A 23,473-nucleotide genomic window follows, 5' to 3' on the forward strand; every position below is an offset into this window, starting at 1 on the left:
TGGAGGGTCTTTCCTCGATGCTGATGGCTGCTGGCTGATGAGGCTGGTGGTGCCTGAAGGCTGGCTGGCTGTGGCAATTTCTTAAAATCAGATGACGGTGAAATTTACCCCATGGATGGACTCTTCCTTTCACAAATGATTTCTCTGTCTCATGCAGTGCTGTCTGATAGCATTTTACCCACAGTAGAATTTCTTTCAAAACTGGAGTCAGTCCATCCAATTTTGAAATTCTCCTGCTGCTTTATCAACTAAGTTTATGTAATATTCTAAATTCTTTGTTGTCATTTCAACAGTCTTCACAACATCTTCACCAGGATTAGATTCCTTCTCAAGAAACCACTTTCTTTGCTCATCCATAAGAAGCAACTCCTCATCCATTCAAGTTTTATCATGAGAGTGCAGCAACTCAGCCCCATCTTCAGGCTCCACTTCTAATTCTAGTTCTCTTACTCTTTCCACCACATCTGCAGTTACTTCCTCCACTGAAGTCTGAATCCCTCAAAGTCATCCGTGAGAGCTGGAATCAGCTTCTTCTAAATTCCTGTTAATGTTGATATTCTGACCTCTTTCCAAGAATCACAAATGTTCTTAGTGCCATCTAGAAAGGTGAATCCTTTCCAAAATGTTTCAATTTACTTTGCCCAGATCCATCAGAGGAATCACTGTCTATGGCAGCTGTAGCCTTCCAAAATGTAAATATTTCTTAAATAATAAGATTTGAAAATTGAAATTCCTTCTTGATCCAAGGGCCGCAGCATGGATATTGTCTTAGCAGGCATGAAAACAACATGAATCTCTTATATCTCCATCAGAGCTCTCGGGTGACCAGGTGCATTGTCAGCGAGCAGTAATATTTTGAAAGAAGTCTTTTTTCTTCTGAGCAGTAGGGTCTCAACAGTAGGCTTAAAATATCCAGTAAACCATGTTGTAAATAGATGTGCTGTCATCCAAGCTTTGTTGTTCCATTTATAGAGCACAGGCAGAGTAGATTTAGCATAATTCTTAAGGGCCCTAGGAATTTTGGAATGGTAAGTGAGCATTGACTTCAACTTAAAGTCACCAGCTGTGTTAGCCCCAAACAAGAGAGTCAGCCTGTCCTTTGAAGCTTTGAAGCCAGGCACTGACTTTTCCTCTCTAGCTATGAAAGCCCTAGATGGCATTTTTCCAATAGAAGGCTGTTTCATCTACATTGAAAAGTTGTAGTGTAGAGTAGCCACCTTCATTAATGATCTTAGCTACTAGATCTTCTGGATAACTTGCTGCAGCTTCTACATCAGCACTTGCTGCTTCAGCTTGCACTTTTATGTCACGGAGGTGGCTTCTTTCCTTAAACCTCATGAACCAACCCCTGCTAGCTTCAGATTTTTCTTCTGCAGCTTCCTCACCTCTCTCAGCCTTCATAGAATTGAAGAGAGTTAGGGCCTTGCTCTGGATTAGGCTTTGGTTTAAGGGAATGTTGTGGCTGGGTTTGATCTTCTATCCAGATCACTACAACTTTCCCCATATCAGCAGTAAGGCTGCTTCACTTTCTCATCATTCATGTGTTCACTGGAGTAGCACTTTTAATTTCCTTCAAGAACTTTTCCTTTGCGTTCACAATTAGGCTGCTCTTTAGTGCAAGAGGTCTAGCTTTCGGCCTGTCTTGGCTTTCCATATGCCTTCACTAAGCCTAATCATTAGTTTTTGACTTAAAGTGAGAGACATGAAACTCTTCCTTTCACTTGAACACTTGGAGGCCACTGTATGGTATTAATTGGCCTAATTTCAGTATTGTTGTGGCTCAGGGAATAGAGAGGCCCAAGAAGAGGGAGAGAGAGGTCAGTGGAGGAGTCAGAGCCCACACATTTATCAGTTAAGTTCATTGTCTAATATGATTGTGGTCGGTGGTGCCCCAGACAATTACAATAGTAACATCAAAGATCACTGATCACCATAACAAACATAATAATCATGAAAAAGTTTGAAATATTGCGTGACTTACCAACACGTGACACAGAGACACAAAGTAAGCAAATGTTGTTGGAAAAATGGCACCAGTAGATGAACTCAACACAGGGTTGCCACAAACCTTCAATTTGTGAATAACACAATATCTGCAAAACACAGCAAAGTTAAATGCAATAAAACAAGGTCTCTCTGTATAGATTTGCCTGTTTGTAGACATTTCATCTAAATGTAATCATATAATATGTGGCCCTTTGTGTCTGGCTTCTTTCACTTAACATGATGTTTTCAGGGTTCACCTGTGTTGTAGCGTGTTTCACGACCTCATTCCTTTTCATGGCTGAATGATGTTCCATTGAATGGATATACCACATTTTGTTTATCCATTCATCAGTTGACAGACATTGGGTTGTTTCCACCTTTTGACTATTGTGAATCATGCTGCCATGACCATCCCTGTACGTTTTTGTGTAGACACCTGCTTTCAGCTCCTTTGGGTCTACACCTCAGAGTGGAATTGCTGGGTCACATGGGCATTTAATGTTTAACTTTGTGAGGTATCACAGACTGCTTTTCACAGCAGCTAGACATTTTACATTCCCACCAAAAATGCATCAGGATTCTAGTTATGCTCAAATTAAAAAAAAGAACAGCCTGAACGAAGCCTTGATGGCATGGCATCTGGACGCACCATTGTTCAAGGGTGGCTTTAGTTGACCTGTGTGTTTGTTAATACCCTGGCTGGCCCCACAGAGTCTGAGGCAGCAGGACCAATGAGTTATGCCTTGGTGCTGGTCGGGAAGATGTCCTGGGCCTAGACCTTTGTTATGTGCATCTTCCCGTCCTGAATGCGGGTGCCCAGGGTGGTGCAGGACACAGAGCAGATGCCTGCTCGACTGGCCATGTGGACGCAGACTCTGGGCAGTGCTTGACGAAGGATGGAAACGTAGATGCCAATGAAAAATCTGGTTCTGCTCAAAAATGCTAGTCACCCGGGTACCACCTGCCCTTCCTGGGGCCCTGTGAAAAAAGAGTGAATGATGGAGTGGAGAAGTGATGGGGCCCCGGGGGCAGTGGCGGAGGAAGTTTTAGCGGACGAGTCTCAGAGAACAAGGCCAGGCCCCGAGTGGCTTCCCCAGTGCCTCTTGTCATGATTCTCGTAAGCCAGAGATGGGCTTCAAAAAGATGCGATCATCCCCAGAGGGATAACTATGATAAGAATAAAGACTTTATCCAAGCTCTCCTCCTCCTGCAGATAAATATCACAGAGTGACCTGAATCGTAAGAGGAATGGGAGAAAAAGAACAAAATTGTCATTTTTCGGAGCCACCTATTTGTCAGGGGAAGGATTGGAGGGCCTTTGAGAGAAGACCTGGAGGGCGCTGATGAGACCGTCAGTGGCCCCGTGGGTTATGCTCTCAGCTTGGCCCCACGGGAGCATCCTCAGTGTTGCTGCCCCAGCTGCCCCTCCTGAGCTGGAATGTCCAATGAGTCGGGCTGACCGATGCCTTTGAAAACAGAGCAAGAAACAACTCCTGGAGAAGACTCCTGCAGCACTTGGGGTTTCTCTGACTCGGAGTTGTGTCTGGGGGCAGATAGGACAGTCCAGCGGCTTCCTTGGCTTTGCGTTCATGCTGTCTGTCCCTCACTGAGCTCCCCTCCATGTCACTCACATGCTTGTCATTCAGGACAGCGCTCGGAAACATGCAGCTTTTGTTCCAGATGGTGTGAGCGGGCGTGCGCTTGTTTGCTGTTATTCCATCTGCAGCCATGTGGGGTATATTGCCAGATTTTCAGTTTAATCCAGCAGACACAATCAGAATTGACACATTAAAAAATCCTAGCTTTAGTTTCCCTGACTAGAGCCAAGATATTTATTTGAACAATTTATTCAAATTAGTGTATTTTTCTTACAAGCAAGTCATCTCTGCCCTGAACAGCTGTCCCTGGTTCTGGCATCTTGTGACCAGCCTGTGCCATCACATCGTGCTCTGGTCTCCAGGCTCCATGGAGTGGGGTTCGGGGGGTCCCCACTGCATTAGCATATTTCAGGTCACATGTTTCACTCACCCCTCCCCCCCAGCAATGGCTCATGGGGGTTCCAGTGGGTGGCACTGAGAACGCCCCACTACAGGTACTTGATGAGGTATGTGGCCCTCCCCTCCCTGTTGGCATCTTATTTTGAGGTGTGCCTGGCTGCTGTACCGTGGGGAGGGCACAAAAGGATTTAAACAGCATCTCCCTCTAAGATCCATATGGGCCTCTAACCATGTTCATTTCAGATCCTGTGTCCCCTGCTGCCAAGCCCCCCACCCTGGCCCCTGAGATGAAAATTTGAGCACCAGATGGGCTCTCCCAAGGAGAAGCAGCACAAGCCGTCCTCCTGCCTCTCTGGAAACAACCCCGGCTGTTTATTATGAGATGCAGTTGTCATGGTGATGAGTGGTCGGAGGGAGTTAGAGAAAATGTTGGCCTGGGGTCGAGCCTGTAGAAGCTTTGGGGAGAAGCTGCCCTTGTACGTGGACCTGAGACCTTGTGTTGCCTGTGGTCACCACGTGCTGTGGTCCCACACTGAGTTGTCTGGGGGATGGTGTAGGGCACTGACTTCCAGCCTGGGTTCCCCTGGCCAAGCCCAAACTGCGTCCCCCAGAAGGGATACCTCTTCCATTTGCCAGAGACACCCAATAGAAGGCCAGCAGCGGTCCTGGTGTTGCCGTTTCCCACTATGTATTCGGCACCATGATGACAGTCTGTTGCCCCATATGACGGCCCTCTTTCTGCCAGAAAAATTAGGTTCTAGCTCAACCTGTAACATTTGTAGAAGGAGTGTTATCTTAGTCCTTTTGGGTTGTTAAAACAGAATACCATAAACTGGGGGACTTAGAAACAACAGACATTTACTTCTTAGTTCTGGAGGCTGGAAGTCCAAGATCAAGGTGCTGGCAGATTTGGTGTCTGGTGAGAACCCACTTCCCTAAACAGCCATCTTCTTTTACATCCTCACGTGGCAGGAGGGGTGAGGGAGCTCTCTGGGATCCCCTTTATAAGGGCACTAATCCCATTCATGAGGACCCCACCCTCATGAGCTCATCTAATCCTAATGACCTCCTAACAGCCCACCTCCTAATACCATTGCCCTGGGGGTTAGGTTTCAACATATGAATTTTGGCGGCGGGGGCGGGGGGGGGGGACACAAATATTCAGTGTGTACTAGGTGTGGTTGACCACGTTTTCATTTTTCAGTTGATTGGTTGGTTTCTTTGGGGTTTTTGGAGTTTCCTGGTGCCTGTTCGGCTCCTTGTAAGGCAGTGCAGGCCTTCAGGAAATGAAGTTTGTGAACTCAGCCTAGGGACGGTCACCAGGTTAGAAATTTCGCAAACAAGAAGGTAAAATACTGATGTGCTCTAAGTGGACCTTGAAATTGGGAGGTGTACAGGACAGCAGAGGGTTGTCTGGGGCATTCCCACATTAGAGCCTTACTTAAGGCAGACGGGAGCACCCTTTGAGGTGAGAGACCCCTTTGGACATTACAGGAGGTTTTTCCTGGTGTGTCTTGTCCACAGCCGGAGGTGCAGAGCCAGTAGGGCTGTGGCAGGATTAGGAGTTCGGGAAGAAGCCTGGCTCCCGTGGGACCCTGGCAGGAGTGACTCCTTCAGGCTCAGCCCTGCAGGAAGGGGCGCTGTCTGCTCAGCTTGGGCAGCATGGATCCATGGTGGGCAGATTAGACCTGAAAGGAGAAGGATGGGGCCAGACCTGAAAGGAGGGCTGTGATGGGTGGAGCAGGGGGCCCCAGAGCCCCACCTCGGGACAGACCAGAACAGCGGGGCCAGGTCAGGGCCCACCGGCGCCGTCTGGGGGCTCACGGGGCTTTGGGGTAGGGGCAGTCCTTTGGGCTTCCAGCAAGGAAGAGGGGACCAAGCAGACATCTGACCCTCCTGGCCCCAGCTGTGCCCTGCACCCCCTCTGCTCCGGGAAGGCCTCATTTCTTCCTGTGGGTTGAGCGAGCCCAGATTGCTCTCGGGATGTGGCACAAATCTGCCCAGTCCTTAATGCCCAGACAGCTTTGTCCACCTCCTATCTGAGCCATCCCCTCCATGCCCGCAGCCTCTGAAGCCCAGTGGTACCTGCAGTCACGGAGAGGATGCTCTGCTAGAATCCCTGGTCTGCCTGGTGCACAACCCCCCTGTTCCCTTCAGGGCTGGGACGGTGGGCCTGGGTCTTTTCATTTTTCTCTAACCCCCGCGTAGAGATCTAATGAAGAGTCACAGGCCATGACAATAACAGTCTAGGGCAGGGAAGACACGACACGTGGCTGTGCTGCCTGAGACTGTGGGTACCTGGCCATTCCTGTCCACACCTGGAGCCTCAGTCCTCTTACCTGTAAAGCAGGAATGAGCACATCCATCTCATATGGGAGAGGATGTGATCAATAACGTTACTTATTTATAAATAAACATAATGTAACTATGAGTATAATCTATATGTATTTTCATAATATAAATTTATTTATAAATAAAACTTATTAACGTCATTGGCATCATCATATTGTTACTGCTTGATAATCTATTTCCAGAAAGTTCTGGAACTTGACTTAAGATGCTGGCTCACCAGAGCCTCCTTTGGGGTTTGGACAGTGATTTCAGTGCTTGGATCTGGAGAGATCTTCTGGATAGTACAGGGCACTAAGTAGAGAAAATATACCTAAACTTTACATTTTGTTCATCGAAGTAAGAGGAATTTTGGTTTGATGTCTTCTTTAAGAGAAGACTTATGACATGTCCTTGGGGCATTTTTTCCTCTAGTAGTAGATTGGCTAATTTGCATTAACTAAGGAATTTAGGTTTTTGAATTTGCATTGAACTAAGAATTTAAGTTTTTTAGAAATATAATTTTAACCCTTGGACACTGTTGTTGGGAATGTAAAATGGCTTAGCTGTTGTGGAAAACAGTATGGTGGTTCCTCAAAAGATAAAAAATAAAATTACCATATGATCCTGCAGTCCTACTTCTGGGTATATATATATATATATATACCCCAAGAACTGAAAGCAGGAACTCTGAGAGATATTTGTACACCCGTGTTTGTAGCAGCATTATTCACAACAGCCAAAAGGTGGACGCAACCCAGGTGTGCGTGGACTGATGAATGGATAAACAAAAAGTGGTCTATATACACGGTGGAATATTATTCAGCCTTAAAATGGAAGGACATTCTGACACTTGCTACAACAAGGATGAACCTTGAGGACATTTTGCTCAGTGAAGTAAGCCAGTCACAAAAAGACAAATCTTGTATGACCCGACTTGTATGCGCTCCTTAGAGTAAATTGATAGCGGGAACTGGTGGTTGCGGGGGGCTGGCGGTGGGGTGGGAATAGGGAGTTAGTGTTTGATGGGGACAGAGTTTCAGTTTTGTAAGATGAAAAGAGCTCTGGAGATGGATGGTGATCGTTGCATAATAATGTGAAAGTACTTAATGCCACTGAACTGTACACTTACAAATGGTTAAGATGGCAAACTTTCTGTTATATGTATTTTACCACAATTAAAAATAATAATAAACAAGAAATTAGAAAATATGATTCAAATAACTTTTTAGAAGTATAAAAGTATACATATTATTGGCAGAAAAGTTAAATTATATCTGTATGCACACACACATACCTATATACACATGCATTTTACAAAATTGCATCATATTGTATCTCCAGTTTTGTGTCTTGGTTTATTTTTCTTTTTTTAAATTTAAATTTTTATTTATTTTTTATTTTTGTATTTTTATTTTTTCTCACATGTGAAAACACCATCTTTGTCTTTAACTTCCCGGTTTCCAGGTCTGCAATGGTTTGGAGCAGCCGAGGAAGCAGCAGCGCTCTGATCTCAATGGCCCTGTTGACAATAACAACATTCTAGAGGTAATTTTTCCAAGGAAGAGAGTTCTGGCCCAGGGCCCTGATGTGGGAGCTGCCCACCCTGTCTTCATGGGCTCGCCCTCTCCACCATGTTCTTGTCCCACCCAGTGCCTGGGGGAGGGGGGGTCCCATCAGGCAAAGCCCGGTGGCCCTGCAGGAGGAGGAAGGGAAGGCCCTTTCCTGTTGACTCAGACCCACACCACGGTGTGCCCATGTGTTGCCTTTGGTGCGTGGGGGTCATTGGTGCTCCCCGATTTGACAGAAACTCATTCTACCCAATTATCTGACAGTCATGTTCTAAAACAGGATTACTCAAGGGTGGCACCATTGACATTTGGGGCCAGATCCTTCTTTGTTGTGAAGGGCTGTTCTTTGCACTGCAGGGTGTTTAGACACATCCCTGGCCTCTACCCACTAGATGCTAGTAGCAGCCCTCCTCCCCAAGTTGTGACAACCAAAAATGTCTACAGAAATTGCCATATGTCCCCTTGGGGACAAAAATCACTTGGGTTGAGAACCACGGTTTTAAACCAACAATGTGGTTTTAATAAACAATCCCATGTAAACTTTCACTGCCATGATGGGGAGGTTATTAGAATGAGGCCTTAAGCGAGTTATTTCCCTTTTCTGGATAACATGGTTTGGATGAGATTTTCTAACTTGGATGAAATAACTGTGGCCACCCACACAGTGGCGTCTGATCTCCTTCCTTGCTTTTAAAGATGTGCCTGGAAATTCTCATGCCCACCAGTTAGGGAACCACTGGGTGTATTCCTTCTAGCAGTGACATGCTAATCTAGTTTTAGCTGATGGCCTTTTGTACTCGAGGTTTTCCATGAGAATTGGTTACATGTACCCCACCCAAACATCATGGCACCAGAAAGACACTGGTTTGCTGTAAGGAGCTGACTTCTTGGGAAGACCAGTCATAATTAATTAATTATGGTAATTAACTAATTACCATAATTAATCACCACCATTAATTATGGTAATTAATCATCTTAGCCTAGATCTTATGGGCCAACTACTTAAACCTATTGTGTGTGTGTGTTTTCATATTTCCTAACAGACAAAGAAGGTGGCATCATTTCCAAGTTTTGTGGCTGGTAAGTGACTAAATTTTCTCTCTTAGGGGGCAGTTGACATATTTTCACGTCCAAGCAAATGGGACTTTGACTTTTGATTTTCTCCCGCAAAGCTTGTGTAGAAAACACACCTTCAAGGGGAAGGCAGTTCTACAGTAAGGCAAGGTGCTCGGCCCCATGTCATCAATGGGAGGGGAGAAGATCCAATTGATTAGGGAACAGGAGACCATTCCATTTAATTACACTTTCAGTAATGGCCTCACACATGACACGATGATTGAATTAATAGATTGAAATGTCTCTGTATAAGCTGCTAATTACGATCTAACACTGTTGATTAGGGTGGATATAATTGCATCCAAATTCAGACTGCTAGTTTTTTTTTTTAAGACTCTTCATTTCCTTCCACTCTCCTGTCTCTTTTGAGGAGGTTAATATTGCATTTTAACATTCAATTAAAAGAAAAACAACCCAGCTGATCTGTTCTGTGTCACTCTTGGTGTGGGGAGCACTCCTGCTTGGCTGTTGTCTGAAGGGCATCAGGGAAACCCCGGCAACTCCTTTAGGACGCCCTCCAACCACATGGTAAAGAGCCTCTTAAAAGTAGGATCTTTGCTTTGCCAGGAGGCTGATTCCTGCTCTTGCTAGTGGGTTACAATAAACAATGTGAAGTTTATTAATTCTTTCAATAAGCTGGTAATTGATTTTTATGAATATTTATGGGAGCAAGGTAAATTAATCTTCAGGAATAAATGACTTTAGACTTTTGCTACCCTGGTTTTCTTTTTTACTAAAGAACTAAAAGAACCTGGGAAGCTGAAGCCCTCAAATTCCCTTTCAAGGGACTGAGTGGTTTAAATCAGGCTAGCCCAATTCAAACTGGTTAAAAGTGAATTCACTGGCTCAACCCGGTTGCAACTGGTTCCACGTTATACTGGCTTGGTGTTGTTCCAGCTGGATAAAAACCAGTTTTGAACTGTCAGAACCAATATTACACAATTCAAATAGCCTTGACCCCATTTTGACCAATTCCAGTAGGCTCAGATGGATTTCGCTCAGCAGTTTACATGTGGTTTGGGGTACGTTTTAGCTGGTTCAGACTGGATCACACTGGTTTTCATTAGGTCGCAGTAGATTATGATGATCCCAATCCAGCCTGCTAGTGTGGTTGTTCCAGGACCCAGTGACTGGCAGGACCCAGCATCTCCCTCATAGGGGAGGATGCGGTACATTCCAGCTCCAGTCTCCTTGGTGATCAGGATGCCGGGATGGGGCTGTGCCAGTCCACTGGTCTGGTGATGGAGGCTCTTGTGGATCCAAGAAGCTCACTTTTCTTTTTTTTTGTTTGCCTACTCTGCACGGCTTGCGGGATCTTAGTTCCCTGACCAAGGATTGAACCCTGGCTCCCCCGCCCCGCAGTGAAAGTGCCGAGCCCTAACCACTGGACCTCCAGGGAAGTCCCAAAGCTCACTTTTCAACATATTTCATGGCGCCATTTGGGCAGGACTCCCTCAAACTGTCTGGGGGGATGATTTGCACATGAGGCTCCCCTGGCTTGAATCGGCCTCACACCTGCAAGGAGGGGAGGGGGAGGGACCGGGAAGCAGAGTCAGTGCCTGGGTGCCCCGAGTCATACCTCTAGCAGTCAGACTTCCAGAAGACTCCCCTGTACCAGTTGTACCAGTTGACTGTTCTAGACCAAATCAAAACAGCTGCCTCCAACCAACCCAGACTGGCTAAGGCTGCTTGTGACCAGCTCATACCAGTGTGGACCGCCTTACTTTTGAGTGTCCTATAGAAGAGAAGCCCTTCGACTGTTACGAAAACGTAGCGATCTTAAAGCAAACACACACCCCTTCATAGCAGAGGATTCGTATTCAACAAAGACTTGAAGGACCAAAAGTCTGACTCAGGAACAGGAAGAGATAATGATGAAACACCCTAGGATGGAATGAATGTGGGGAAACCACCCCCAAATTAGATACCTTGATCAGTTAGGAATGTGTTTCCATGTACCTACTGGGAGCTTGTCCAAACCGGGAAGCTTGTTGTGTACAGAGGTCCAGAGGCGAGTGGCTCCTGGCTCCATGGGTTTGTGACTCGGGGATCGGCCTTCTCCTTGGGCGGGTCACCTCAGTCCCAGCCAGTGTCCGTATTCTTCTGGATACCACTTCCTGTTCCTGGCAGGAAGCAGAGAGAAAAGGGCAAAAGTCCACGCCAGCCGTGGTAGAGATGGGAAAGATGGTGACTGCGTCTCGAAGGAAGACGCATCCTTGGGGGGTACAAGGCTTTGGACTTCCCATGGAGGGTGCCTTGTAACCGGATGTGTCCCTCGAGGGGCCCCTGGAAGCCGTACCCATGGAGTGAGCGTAAGAGATGTTGTCTCCTGGGACACTGGGACGGCTCCACACACCCTCCCTGATGGGCGTTTCTTACCCTCGTGCTCGAGGCGAGCCCCTGGGCGGCTGTGTGGACGCTGCGTGGACTCTCGGAAGAATCCAGCCGACAGACTGTGCGTCCTGCCTTTTTCCCTCTGAGGAGGCAGCCCCACGTCTGGCTGAACTTAGGAGCCCTCGTGACTCTGAGTATTTAGTTGAACCTTAAAGTACCTGATGACCTCTTTGTCTCCCATCGGCCAGAGATGTGCCAGTGACTGCACCCTGAACCTCAGGGTTGCCTGGACCACTGGGCTTCCAGGAAGGAGGGGAGCAGGTCTGGAGAGGGGGCTGGAGGGGACATGCCCTCGGTGTTGGCCACACCCTGTCTGGCAGGCGAGCATTCCAAGCGCGGGGGAGCCTTCGGGCACGTTCAGTCCTGCGGCCCAAGGTCTCAAGGGCTGAGAAGACCCACTGTGACCTTGAGGAGGAGTGGGCCTTCTGCCAGCTCTGCACTGCGGGAAACCTTCCTGGAGCCTTGATGAAGGAGAGCCTTCAGTCCCAACTCATGCCTTACTTCACATCCTATATTGTTAGTAATAATGAAAGATGATAGTTAACAGTTACAGCGATGCCGTCTTCACGTGTCTCGGGCGCTGGGTGTGTGCCAGTCCCTGTGCTGGGCCCTGTGCATCTCCTTCACGTCAGCCTAACTCACAGGTTAGGAAGCAGTGAGGCTCCTCCGAGGCCCCATGGCTGCCAAAGGGCGGAGCCGGGCCTTGGACGCACGTCTGGGTACTTGACAGCCCGCCCTCCTCGCCGAGCTGGTTTCCTGACTCCCTAATACACCTTCATTCAACACCATCAGTAACGGGCCAGATAGTCCTTGTCAGCGCTACTCGGGCCCGGCACGGCGCTGATGCCTTAACCACGCTGACTCGGTGACCTCCTAGCAACCCCCAGGGACGGTGCTGCCACAGATGAGTAAACCGAGGCTCAGAGAGGGCTCATGGTCAGGTGGTCCCTGCACAGCCCGGGTGGGAACCTGGGCTGGGAACCCGGCTGGGGTCTGAGCTCGCCGCGCCCTGCTGTACTATCCGAGCAGCCCGCCGCGTGCAGCAGGAGCGGGGGCGCCTTCACCTGGTGAAGATGCACGGCTCCAGTTCTGGGGAGTCCACTGAGGATAACCTTCTGGATATCAGAGCTGCTGGCCCCACTCAGGCTCAGAGTCACCGAGTCATTGAGGGAAGAGCCCCCCCCCCCGGTGACCACCGTCTGTGGGAAGACGCTGGCCCTCTCGGACCCTCTTGGTTTGGAAGGTTGACACTGCAGGGTACCTGTGGAGGGTGGACCCCTGCACAGAGCTCTCCCACCGTCCCGTGGGGAGGCATCCCAGGCGGCAAGGAGCAGCAGGAAGGCCAGGGTGTTCCCTCCCGCGGGCCATGGAGGTGGCAGCATGCGTCCACGTGGGCCAGAGGGTCACCTGCTTCTGAACGAGTATATGTGAAAGTCTAGCTTTTCTATCAAACCAGACATGTGCTTATTAAAACCCAAAGGCTGGTGCTGGTCTCGGGCGATGGAGCCCCACAGCAGCAGCTTCAGCGCCAAACAAAGGCTGATCGATGGTGTTCTGTTCCTCACACTGCTCTCCCCCGGTCCAGCAGCCAAGGCTCCCGTGAGGTGTCCTGGACCACCCACACCCCGCCAAGACCCCGGGCTCGTGCTCAGATGCCGCTGGTCCTCCAATCCAGGGCCCCTTAAAGGGGTCCTTACACCCTGTTGTCTGAACCTGTCAATGTCCCACCCTGGGTGCTGGGAGATCACGGGGGCCTCATCCCCCGACTTCCAGGCCTCGGGCTGAGCTCACCTCACACCTTCCCTCTCTGAGGGGTCCTCACAGTGGTGATGAAGCCACTTGGCTATATTCATACACTGGGCACTTCAGATCTGAGCCTTGGTTTGCTCTTAAAGTAAGCAGTTGGGGTGAACCTGTCCAGATAAGACTCCTAAGTTGAAGGCAGCTCTCACCTCCTCCTTGTCAGCCTGTGACAGGGGCAGGGCTCCCGAGCCCAGAGCAGGCCTGGGTGGACACGTGGGCCCCCTGGGTCCGGGGTGCTATTGGCTGGAGGGTGGGAGTCAGAAGGGAGTGGAGCGTTACAAAGAGGGCTTAGGAAAACCAAAAAGACTTCTTGTTAGAAACAAACAAAACCATGTGAGATCTTGTCTCCAGTATTGCATTTGGTCAGCATGAATAGGGCTTAGACCTGTTTTTAAATGGGAACATTTATTCACCAATAGAGGTTTGTTAAGCTTTCTCTGAATAGTGCTTGGATCAAGCCAAGAGCCGTAAGATTGAAAAATGATTTCTACCCTGGAAATCCCTGTGGTACCTTCTCCTTTTCTATCTGCACATCCCAGACCCCTAATCCCTCTCTGCAGTAGAAGCCATTGTCAAATTTCCTGTGAATCCTGCCAGAAATTTCCTGGACATATATAAGACTATACATAGAGCTTTTTATTTATTTTTTAATATTTTGTTGAAGTATAGTTGATTTTAGACCTTTTTCTTAAAATAGATATGAGCCACATGGGTCTGCACTTAGCTCTCTCACTTCTTGGTAGATTTCACTTCTTGATAGATTTCTTGGTAGAGACAACAACTATAAATTCACCTAATTATTCAAGTGGTAACACAGGAGTCAGTGACATGGCCGTGCGATGCCGTATGATGCCGTACGATGGGGTATTAATCAGCCCCCTCAGGACTGATGGTTACATGGTTTCTGCTCCGTGCAGCACTGAGCAGCCTCGTGGGTGAGTACTTGCGATCAGGTGTGAGTTGAGTTATTTTCTTCTCTTTCTTTCTTTTTTTTTTTTTTTTGGTTCCATTGGGTCTTTGTTGCTGTGCGCAGACTTTCTCTAGTTGTGTCGGGCTAGTCTTCATTGCAGTGCGCGGGCTTCTCATTGCGGTGGCTTCTCTAGTTGTGGAGCATGGGCTCTAAGGGCGCAGGCCTCAGTAGTTGTGGCTCACGGGCTCTAGAGCGCAGGCTCAGTAGTTGTGGCGCATGGGCATAGTTGCTCCACGGCATGTGGGATCTTCCCGGACCAGGGCTTGAACCCGTGTCCCCTGCATTGGCAGGCAGATTCTTAACCACTGCGCCACCAGGGAAGTCCCATGGTGTGAGTTGTTTTAGAAAAGCACTTCCTGGATAGAGCGGGGTTACAGGTTAGCATCACGCCTGCTTGGATAAAGATGACCAGATTGCTTTCCCAAGAGGTAGAGAGGTCACATGGCTGTCCATCATTTGTGAGCATGTGGGTCACCTGTACTGTGTGCCATCCCCCTGTTTGCTCTTAGCCCCAGGCTGATGGGTGGAAAGTGGTATCTTGGTAGTTTCACGTGCATATTTTTCATCAGAAGTGAATCCCAGATACCAGTTTCCTATGCTTATAAGCTGTTTGTGTTTCTTTCCCTGTGCATTGCATGTTTATTTCCTTTGCCCATCCCTCTATCAGATTTTTGGTGTTTCTTATTTATTTGTGCTGTTCTTTACATATAAAGGAAATTAGCCCTTTGGTTTATATTGCAAAAGTTTCCCCCAGGTTACAGTTGTCTTTTGAATTTCTTTTTTTTTTTTTTTTGGATATTTTAAAATTTGCTGAACATTTTATGTAGTCAAGTGTATTCATCTTTTTCCTTTGAGGTTACTGAGTTTTTGAGATTAGTATGACCTTCACAGTCCTAAGACATTTTTAAGATAAAGTTTTCTTCTAGAGCTTTTATGATTTTATTTTAAATTAATTAAATATTTGATTTATTTGGAATTTATTTTGATATATGGATCCAGGAAAAGTTACATTTCAAATGAGACAGCTAACCCATTGTGCCAAAGCTATTCAATGAATCTCTTTTTCCACTGGTTTGAAATGCAGCCTTCATCATACATGAAATTTGCCATGTACATGTAGGGCTGTTTCTGGATCTGTTACACAGATTTGCCCACTCAGGTTCCAGAACCAGGCTGCTTGCTTTCCTGGATTTATGCTGCGTTTTATTCCCTGGTACAGCTAGTTCTTCCCCTTGCCACCATCATTCCTGATCACAAATTCCCTGGATCCTCTTACATATTTATTTTTCCATAGAAACTTTAGAATCAGTTTATCTAGTTATGCAATAAAAATTCCTATTGGTTTTTTAATTTGGCATGCCATGCATTAAATTTATCTATATAGGGGAAGTGTCAGCTTTACAATATAGCATCTTAGCCAGAAAAGGACTTATCTTTCCATTTATTCAAGCTTGTTTATCTTCATCAATAAAATTTTTTTCGTAAAAATCCAACACACATGTTGTTAGTTTATTCCTTGGTGTTTTATCCCTTTTATTGTTTTTGTAAATCTTATCTCTTGTTTCATTATTTTTTCTAACATATTACTATTTGTAGCTACAAAGAAAGCTATTGATTTTTTAATATATTAAATTTGGAACAACTGCCTTAATGAATTCTTTTCTTTTTTGAGTAGATTTTTAGTTGTTTTCTTGGGTTTTTCTTGGTACACAGTCATGCCGTCTGCAAATAAGAATGATTTTTGCTGCTTCCACTCTTGTTTTCTGTTACTTTTTCCTCTTGTCTAATTGATTGGGTAGAATACAAGGAACAATACTATAGAATATTGATTTCTTTTAAAATGATGCCTTTTGGGGAGATGCATCCCTTTAATTTTTTATCATAAAAAATTTCAAACGTATACAAAGGAAGAGAGAATACTATGATGAACTTCCCGTGCCCTCAGCTTCAGTCTCGACCTGCTCTCGGCCAGTCTTGCTTCATCTACATCCCCACCCTCTCCTAGATTATTCTAAAGCAAACCTCAGATCTCACTATCCTCTTTAAATGTTTCGAATATGTATCTCTAAAAGATAGGAAGTTTGTGTTTAAAGATATTGCAATACTATTACCACAACTAAAATAAAATAATCATTTCTTTGTATCATTAAACCCCCAGGCAGTGTTTGCCTTTCCCCAGATTACAGTGTGCTTATCTGTATGAGGGTCCGGATGAGGGCCATGCATTGAGATCAGCTACGTGTCCCATTCTCTTACGTGTCTTATTTTATAGGTTCTCTATCCATCTCTCTTTTTTCTCATTTACAATATTTTTGTTGCTGCTCTTGTGGAAGAATCTGTATCATTTGTTTCATGGAGTGCCCTGCAGCCTGGATTTTGCTGATTGCATCCTCCTGGGGCTATTGCTGTAAAATGTTGGGTGTTTAGATAAAGAGGCTTGATCAGATTTAGTCTGGTTGTTTGGGGCAAAAAACCCCAACCTTCATAGTTATTGTGTTTTTCCATCAGGAGGCACATGCTGGCTCTTTGTTTCTCTCTTTGTAATATTAGCAGCCATTAATGATCATTGTCTAGACCCGTTAATTGATTAGAAGTTGCAAAATGATGGTGTTCTACTTCCATCATTTCTCATTTCTTCTTGATTATCTGGAGTTTTCCTCTGCAGAGAAGCTTGCCCTCATCAAATATTCAGTTACCCAGAGTACAGTTCATATAGGAAAAGCTCGTTAACTACTTGATTCCTTCTCTTTATTTAAAAAATTTTAAATTAATAAGTTTCCCTGACAACCTCTAAAGATCAGCACGATCAGGGACTCTAGGGTTGAAGCACGGTGGGCGTGTCACACTGTGTCGTGGATGTTATCCTTATTGGGGTTGAGGTTGTCCTGTCTTAGGTCAGTGGGAGCCTCCCGAGGTTGGTTCCCGAGTCCTGTCAACATGACCCCTATCGTCTCTGGTAGCTTCCTTGCTTTCTGGTATGACTAGATATTCCAGGCTCATCTTAAACACCTCTCGCTTCAGGACTAGGACAAGTTGTTTCTAACAGGAGTCCTGGGGAATCGTACTTAGAGACTATAATCTGCTCGCTGTGGGTGCTCATTGCTACTGATTTGGTCAGAAGGGTAAGAAATGTATCTGTGGTGGGATGGCTCCCAGTGAGCCCCACCTGCTGGTATTCGTGGCCTTGGGTAACCTCTCCCCTTGAGAGTAGGTTGGACTTATTGACTCGCTTCTAGTGGACAGAATATGACAGGAGGGATGTCCTTCCCAAGATTAGGTTACAGAAAGACTGTGACTTCTTTCCTGCTCTCTCTTGCTTACCTACTCTGCCACGTTGTGAGTGGCTCTGTCAGATAGATGCCCACGTGGGGTCTCTGGCCAGCAGCCCTATAAGTGAACTTGGAAGTGGATCCTCTCCTGTTAAGCTGGCTACAGCCCTGATTGTCATGGTGATTCCAGCCTTGAGAGAGACCCTGACCAGAGGCACCCAGTTAAGCCACACCCAGATTCCCCACCCACAGAAACTGAGAAAATAAATGTGTATCATTTTAGCGGCTAACTTTGGGGATAATTAATTACCCATATGTATATATAAGTAACTAATATTCTGTATATTTTTAAGATAAAATACATCATGATTCATACTGATGCTTTGCTAGCACTATAGGGTTTTTTACATTTGTATCTTCCTTTTCCTATGTCCCAAATCCCCAGTCTCAAGGTCACCAACATAATTCTGCATTTGTTTTATTCCACTAATCATACAGCAGTCACAGAATAGCAATACCAATGTCACCGAGGACACTGGATTACAGTGTAGATACAGTAAAGATTTGTTTGCATTGACTTCTGTCTTTAGGGTATAGCTCACAAGGGATGTACCAGCAAATCACTGCATTTGACAATCATTCGGAATGGTTCTTCTCTTTGTGATTAGGTCATAACTGGATACACATTTAGATTCATTTTTCTTTTAAATCTTAAGAATTTACTTTTTAAAATTTAATCTCGTTTTATAATTATATAAAGTACTTACATGGTTCAAAAATCAAACATACATAACAGCGTATATGCACAGATATTCAGTTCCTTTTCCTATTACCCCTCTCCCCTCAGTCCTTTCCTCCCACTGCAGATAAGCATTTTTGACATTTCACATACTTTTCTTATAAGCGTATCTTCCCCTTTCTTGGGTAATGAGTTGGGTAACCCCCTTCTCTCCATCCTGCTTTTTTAACTTAATCCTGAATCCTGCAAATGACGAGTTCCTCGCTGGGCAGGGCAGGGCGGTGTGTGGAGGACTCTGCTGCTCCGGAGGGAGACCCGCGCGACCCCCGTGCAGTTGGATGTTCCCTCTGCAGGAGCCTTTGGCTGGTTTCCAGTTTTTTTGCTGTTACAAATAGGGCTGCAGGAAACAACCTCATGCATACGCCTTTTCCTATTTTTGCCAGTTTTTGTATTCATTCTGCTTTTTCTGGGAAGGAATTCTCCCAAGTACAAGAAGCTTCTGCCCACGACCTGTCGTGGGCAGATTTATGCACTGTATCGGGCTTGGCTTTGACCTTTTTTTCCTTGACTCCCTGTTTTTGAGTCTCTTCCTCCCAGTGGTCAGTGACTTTATCTCCAGCCAGTGTCTAATGCTCGGCCCTGTGGATCCCTCAGCCCTTTCCTCAGTGATGCTGCCACCTGCCTGCAGACCCAGGCGTGGCCTCTCCCCGGGAGTGTCCCATGGTCTGGCTTTCAGACAGCGTCTTCTCTTTTACATCAGCCTTACAAGATCACCTTTACCCTCACACGGCTTCTCAGAGGCACCGCCCTGGCTGTGTTGGGGCGTCTGGCTCTGGGACAGGCCGATGCGGTGGGCAAGGTATTGGGGGCAGGCAGAGCCCACCCGGGGCCAGACACCATCCCCGGGTCTGCCCAGTCTCATGTTCCTCCCTCTTGCCTCCTCTCCCTGTTCCAGGCCCTTCCCAGGCCAGCTCTTCCATGATCTGGGTGTTTCCTGGACGTGGCCTCCGTGCCCCGCCTGCTCCCTGTCTATCCTTCCCGCCCTGTCCAGTCAGGGCTATGCCCCTCCTCCCGGTGGAGTCAGGTCCCCCTCTGCCTTTTGGATCCCCAGCCCATCTGACATCTTTCCTCCCCTGTATCTTCCATGCTCCTGGCCACTGGCTTCTGAACACAGTGTCCTGCCCTGCGTCCGTCCACACCCCCATGCTCACTTCCTCTGCTTCTTAACTGGGACTTGGGACTGGCTGCCTCCTTCTCTGTTCCTCCCTCACACCCTTCAACCCATATGCAAGGTCACTGCCCCATAAGCACTGGGGCGCCTTTCTCCTCCCACCAGCGCCGCACAGCTGGGCATGCCTCCCTATCTAAAGCCCTGCTTTTCCTGGCCTCCCTCCACCTTCTCTGTCTGTGTGCCCTTCTTTTTCTGTTTTGCCGGTCACCTTCCACCGCCTGGACAGAGAGCGTTGGAGCTCAGCAGAGCCCTGCCCCCACCCGGCACCCTCCTCCCCTTAGTGACTCTCCCATGCCTGCAGCTTTACTTGGCACCGACATGCATTTCCCTGGGACTCCTGAGTCCAGCTGCCCCCTGAGCTTCTTTTGGGGGGACTCCAGGCTCCTGCCACTAAACTTGCTCAGAATCCTCCCTGCCCCCTAAGCTCAGAACTCTCCCAGGGTCCTCTTCTCAGTGAGTAGCAGCTGTATCCATCCAGCCCTGCAGTGAGCTCTCTAGCTCTCCATCCTTCCTCTTCCAAGCCCCCTCCAGGTCCTACTGATTGAACCTCCAGGGTGAATCAATCTGTCGCTGTCTGTTCATCACCCTGTTCCACGTCATCATCACCATCACCATCACCATCATCACCATCATCACCATCATCATCACCATCACCATCATCATCATCATCACCATCATTATCACCACCATCATCATCATCATCATCACCATCACCATCATCATCCTCATCATCACTTGCTTGCTAGGACTCCTTCAGTAGCCTCCCAGCTTTTTTCCCTCCCTCCCCTATGCGGTTTGCCTGTCTGCAGCCTGAGTTACTTTCTAAAGGCAGAGAGCTTGGGCTCCTTCCCTGACTGATACCCTGGAGTGACAGTCCTGGGTGTAGCCCCAGGATCCTCACATCTGGCCGGCACTTGCTCTGCAACCTCAGTTTATCCTAACTGCTGGCCCACCCCCTGCATCCAGCAGTTTGCACATCTCCCTGCCACCCCAGGGCCTTTGCACCTGTTCTTGCCTCAGCCTGAGAAGCTCTCTCCTCCTCTCCCTCTGTGGCCTGTTGATTCCCTTTCACCCTCCAGAGCTCAGCTCAGAGGGCAGCCGCCCCAGATCCCTCCCAAGGGCGGGCTTCCCTGCTGCTCCTCCCCGGCCACTGTGTCCTGTCTTTGTGCCACTCACCATGGGCCATCCTGATGCATCTACTTTGTGACTGTGGGCTCCGTGTCTTTGGTCACACAGGGCCTCGTGGACAAGAACTTACAAATGCTTTGTGCCTGAGTCAGTGACTGATCTTGGGCAAAATTATTTGACTCCACATAGACCGTGCTTCTTTGTAAAACTAGGACACAGGTCTGCTTCATGAGCTTGTTGCGGGCCGGATGGAATGGAAGTTGCCCAGGAGTCTGGTGTGTTGGGGTGGGGCTGCACTCGGAGGCTTTCTGGACTCACACCCACAGTCCCATCCAAGGCTGTGCCCTGGCTCCACCCGGCCACCCCCTGCAAGACCCCAGGGAGAAGCAGGCACAGCTGAATGAGAGCTCCTGGGGCCAGGCCACTGGCTGGAAGCCTTGTCCACCCCCCACTGTCAGGATAATCCCCCAAACGTGGCAGGGCCGGGAGCTCCAAGGCATGGCCCTGGGGACCTCCCACCCCTTCCCTGTTCAGAGAAGCCAGTGGGGCTTCTGGTTCTCCAACGGGTGTTTCAGACGAAGGCTTCCTCCAGCGGGGAACACACTGAGCGCCTCACTTCTTCTTATCCAGGCTGTGCAGAGACATTCTGATACATGCATGTACATGTATTGTCATGCAAAGATAGTTAATGGAGAAATCACCCTCTGGGGAGACCGAATCTCCTGCAAAGCTCTCTCTCTGTTCTTTTGTTGTTCTGTCTCAGCTTCGGGTTCCTTCAAGAGTTGAGCAAAATAAGGACAGTTTATACCCAAACATGCAGGACCAGCTGCTTTAGTCTTAGAATGAAGCCGTTTGATCCTTGGTTCTGCATTTGGTGATTGGAGTTGAGAGCTGTGTCTGTGAAGCTGAAGTACCCACCCCCATCCCCCACGCTGGCCACTCCTCTCTGCATCCTAATTCGAGTGGGGCTGGGTGGGGGTCTGAGTGGCGGGAAGGTGCTGGAGGCACTGTCATGTGTATTGTTTCCTCTTTGAAGAAAGATCAAAGCAGGAGTGAGAAGACCCCCCTGCCCCATGGAGGGCGGCCTCTGCGGGAGTTGTAACAAAGGCCCCAGTCCCTCCCTGGCCTCTTCCCAGGGAGCAGGTGTCCATGGGTGCGAGTGGTGGACCCCACTGCCTGGGATGGGGCACCCTTCACAACAGGAGTCTGTGCCCCCAGGCCAGGACATGGGGCCTGGGGACATGGGGCCAGCCTTTAGTAAGGCTACTCTGGGGCGTGGAGTGAGACAGAATGGTCCAGGGAGCTGACCAAGGCCCCTCTGGGGAACTGGCAAGGGGAGCATTAGAAGACAGAGGCCTCAGAAAGTCTACCCTCACCCCCAGGGATGGGGGGGGCACGGAGTGTCACGTGACTCCACCCCCACCCCACAGACAGGGCATGGGGACACTTGCTGAGGACCAGGCCCTGGGTGCTGGCTAGGGGTGTGGGGCGGGCGGTGACCCCAGGGCTCCTGGGACCACCTGCACTTTCCCCCAGAACAGAGTGATGCCATCTACTGGTCACTAATGGTCACTGCAGGGAGGACGGGTGACTTGGGAGGGTCAGGCAGGTGACCCTCTGCAAGAGATGGACCCTGGGACCATATTCACCTGGGGAGCAGATGGCATGAGATGGTAGAAACGCAAGTTCCCTGGTCAGGAGCCCTGAGGGGCAGGGTGGAGGCTGCTGCCTTGTGCTAGACGCCCTGTTCCCTCTGTTGGGCGTGGCTTCTGCCTCTGCCTGGCTGGTGACAGTCCCCGATGTGTCCACGTGTGGACCACAGCTGCTGATGGGCTGACAGGGAGGGGTCCCCTCCCGGTGCCTCCCCTCTCCCATTATCCCCTCCCCTCCTCTGGCACCCCTAGCCCTGCCCACCTGGGAGAAGGTTGCTCATCTGCAGAGCAACGACCAAGGTGCCTGAGATGGAAGGGACAGCCTGATTTGACCCTGGCCGTGGAGCCCCTCGAGGGTCAGCCAGCTTTCTCTCCCTTGTCGGGCGCAGAGTCCCTGGACAGCCGCCTGCCAGCCCCTGAGTGCGAAGCGGGTGCTGGCCTGTGCCTGGCAGAGGGGTTGCTCCTAAGATGAACGTGGGAGGGGAGCTCTTGTCTGCTGGAGGTCAGGTGGTTCCAAACAGGCTTGATGCGGGCATCAAGTTCAGATTCCAGGCCCCCACCTTCGGCTTCCTTGAAGGGGCATCTCCGAGGCAGGGGAGGGACTCTGCAGGCTCCTGGGGCTCTGCAGGTGATTCTGGGCTCAGCGGGGGCTGCCTGGGGTCTTCCCCTCTCCCTCCTTCCCTGCTCAAATGACTTCAGCTTCAGCTGTTTTTAAATGACCTGCCACCTCCCACCACCCCATCAGGTACGGGGTTTAAAAGAGGGTCGTATCACTTGTAGCCAGGAGGTTCTGGGTGTTGGGTGATGGTGGAGGCTGTCACCCAGTATGTGGCTGCTTTGGTCTGGTCCCGGCTCTGTCGCTTACATCTGCGTGACCCTCCCCCGTGGCATCCCTTTGCCCGCGGAGCCTCCAGGCCCACAAGGCCACGTGAGCGCGTGACCTGCCCTCAGGCACAGCCTGCTGTCAGGCCACTGCCCCCCTCATCTGGCCCCTGAGGCTCTGCCTTATCCACTCACGATGACTTGTCTTTTGAGCTGGATGCAAATGAAAACTAGAATTCATCAATTAAGGCTTTGCATTTTATATGCTTTTAGCATTTAGGAAACTCAGACTTTTAATCTTATCTTTGCAAAAACCCTGTCAAGATAGAAATCAGGAATCCTCTCCCTCCACCCATTTTGCTGGCGAGGAAATTGAGAGAAAAAAAATTAGATGGCTGTCCCCAGGGCACAAAGCCTGGTCCAGCAGGGCTAGCGGAAGAGCTCAGACTCAGCCGGCTCCCTGTGTC

General features: G+C 48.6%; 1 protein-coding gene across 8 annotated transcripts in view; it reads left to right on the plus strand.

Annotated features, from left to right (window-relative positions):
• The window catches only part of APBA2 (amyloid beta precursor protein binding family A member 2), a 232,770-nt gene that overhangs the window by 179,206 nt on the left and 30,091 nt on the right, over nt 1–23,473 (plus strand). For all 8 annotated transcript variants that reach the window (XM_082386045.1, XM_082386050.1, XM_082386051.1 and 5 more), the window contains 2 exons: nt 7,779–7,859; nt 8,926–8,962. In XM_082386045.1, the coding sequence (XP_082242171.1) occupies nt 7,779–7,859; nt 8,926–8,962 (118 nt within the window). The remainder of the gene's footprint in view (nt 1–7,778; nt 7,860–8,925; nt 8,963–23,473) is intronic.

The sequence above is a fragment of the Balaenoptera borealis genome, assembly GCF_965194805.1.
Source record: "Balaenoptera borealis genome assembly, chromosome: 3".
Taxonomy (NCBI): Eukaryota; Metazoa; Chordata; class Mammalia; order Artiodactyla; family Balaenopteridae; genus Balaenoptera; species Balaenoptera borealis.